Source organism: Acanthisitta chloris, unplaced genomic scaffold (assembly GCF_000695815.1).
Source record: "Acanthisitta chloris isolate BGI_N310 unplaced genomic scaffold, ASM69581v1 scaffold6079, whole genome shotgun sequence".
NCBI lineage: Eukaryota > Metazoa > Chordata > Aves > Passeriformes > Acanthisittidae > Acanthisitta > Acanthisitta chloris.
Genome location: NW_008691864.1, coordinates 42486 through 43892, shown reverse-complemented (window position 1 = coordinate 43892; position 1407 = coordinate 42486). Strand labels below are relative to the sequence as shown.

The window sequence follows — 1407 nt, the reverse complement described above, 5'->3', positions numbered from 1 at the left end:
GCAGCGTCAGCACCTAAGTTAGTGTACAGGTTAAGTGGTTTATCAACAATCCAGAAATACCAAAATAAGGTCATATAATTACTCTGTCATGAAGCTGCATTTGTTGCTTGCAATTTCTTCAAACTCGAGGGCTTTTACTGGGTAACACTGACTGAGAAAATGGCCCAAGTTACATATAAAAACATGCAGGGAGAAACATTTTTTTCTTACATCCCATAATCAAGATTTATTCTATTGCTGTTTTTCAACATTGGCATATCACCTATTACTCATTCTTTATTTCTTCTTCTTTTAAATCTTTACAGATGATACTTTGGGATTGGGATTTGAAGCAATGGTACAAGCCCTATTACCAGGTCAGTATATTAGGAATTTAATTATCTTTGTGTGAAACGGGATTGAGTACAGAGGTCACTGGAAACTATCAGGTTTCAGTTTTTATGTTGATGTTACATTTGCCTAATTTTTCCTAGCACATTCTAGCTCTGTGGAGCAGTGGCTTAAGATTAAGCAGTTCTGACCAAGTTGACAGGGATCTGCTTTCTGTGATGTATATGAAAAGAGCCTCAAATCTAGCTAAGATGGGAGTGGATTTTTTGGAATATCCATTACCATCAGGTTAGGGAGCAATTCCCCAGCAACATCACCAAACTCAGGTCTACTAGGTTCTCACCTTTTGTCTTCATAGCTTGTTTCTCCCCTTCTTTCTTGTATCAGTGGTAACATCTAATGAGCTGTTGTTCCTGTTCAGAGAATTATGCCCAATAAAAACTCATCATTTTATTTTTGACAGAATTTTTAGAATTTCTTTCAGCAGTTCAGGGTTAATAAAAGTGATAAGACCATGAAAATTATACCTCTGTAAGGGTCTCTATCAGTTTGGCTGCCAAAATTTGTTGATATTATTAGAAGAGATAGAATTCTAAGGCAAAGTAATGAAAATAGAGATAAAAAGTTTCCAACAGATTTTAAGTAGAGAAAAAAACCCCTGAAAGCCACTGTTGAATTCTGAAATATTTTTTATTGTATGAAAAAACCTGCAAAAATTGATGTCTGAATGTCTACATATATATATATTATTTGAAAGAAAAAAATGTTGCATTGATGTATGAAATTTATTTTTTAAATTTGCAATGGATAAGATACTTATTTAAAACTTAGAATACTGTGAAATCTTTTGACATGTTAATAGTTTGCAGCATTTCCATCTATTCCAGAATGCTGGCAGTGGAAATGGAGTTGATCTCTCAGTCCTAAATGAGGCTCGGAACCTGCTAACAGACCTCCTGGCTGACCCATCTCTTCCACCACATGTGATTTCTACCCTTCGAAGCATTAATAGCCTGATTGGTGCTTTCTCAGGCACATGCAGGCCCAAGACTAGTCCATTCACACCATTTCCTGGTT

General features: G+C 35.7%; 1 protein-coding gene across 1 annotated transcript in view; it reads left to right on the top strand.

Annotated features, from left to right (window-relative positions):
- Nucleotides 1-305: 305 nt before the first annotated feature.
- Nucleotides 306-1407, top strand: part of PDE3B (phosphodiesterase 3B, cGMP-inhibited) — a gene marked incomplete at its 5' end in the record, with an annotated part of 20998 nt that continues 19896 nt past the window's right edge. The window contains 2 exons of the mRNA XM_009082391.1: nt 306-356; nt 1218-1404. Coding sequence (XP_009080639.1) covers nt 306-356; nt 1218-1404 — 238 coding nt within the window. The remainder of the gene's footprint in view (nt 357-1217; nt 1405-1407) is intronic.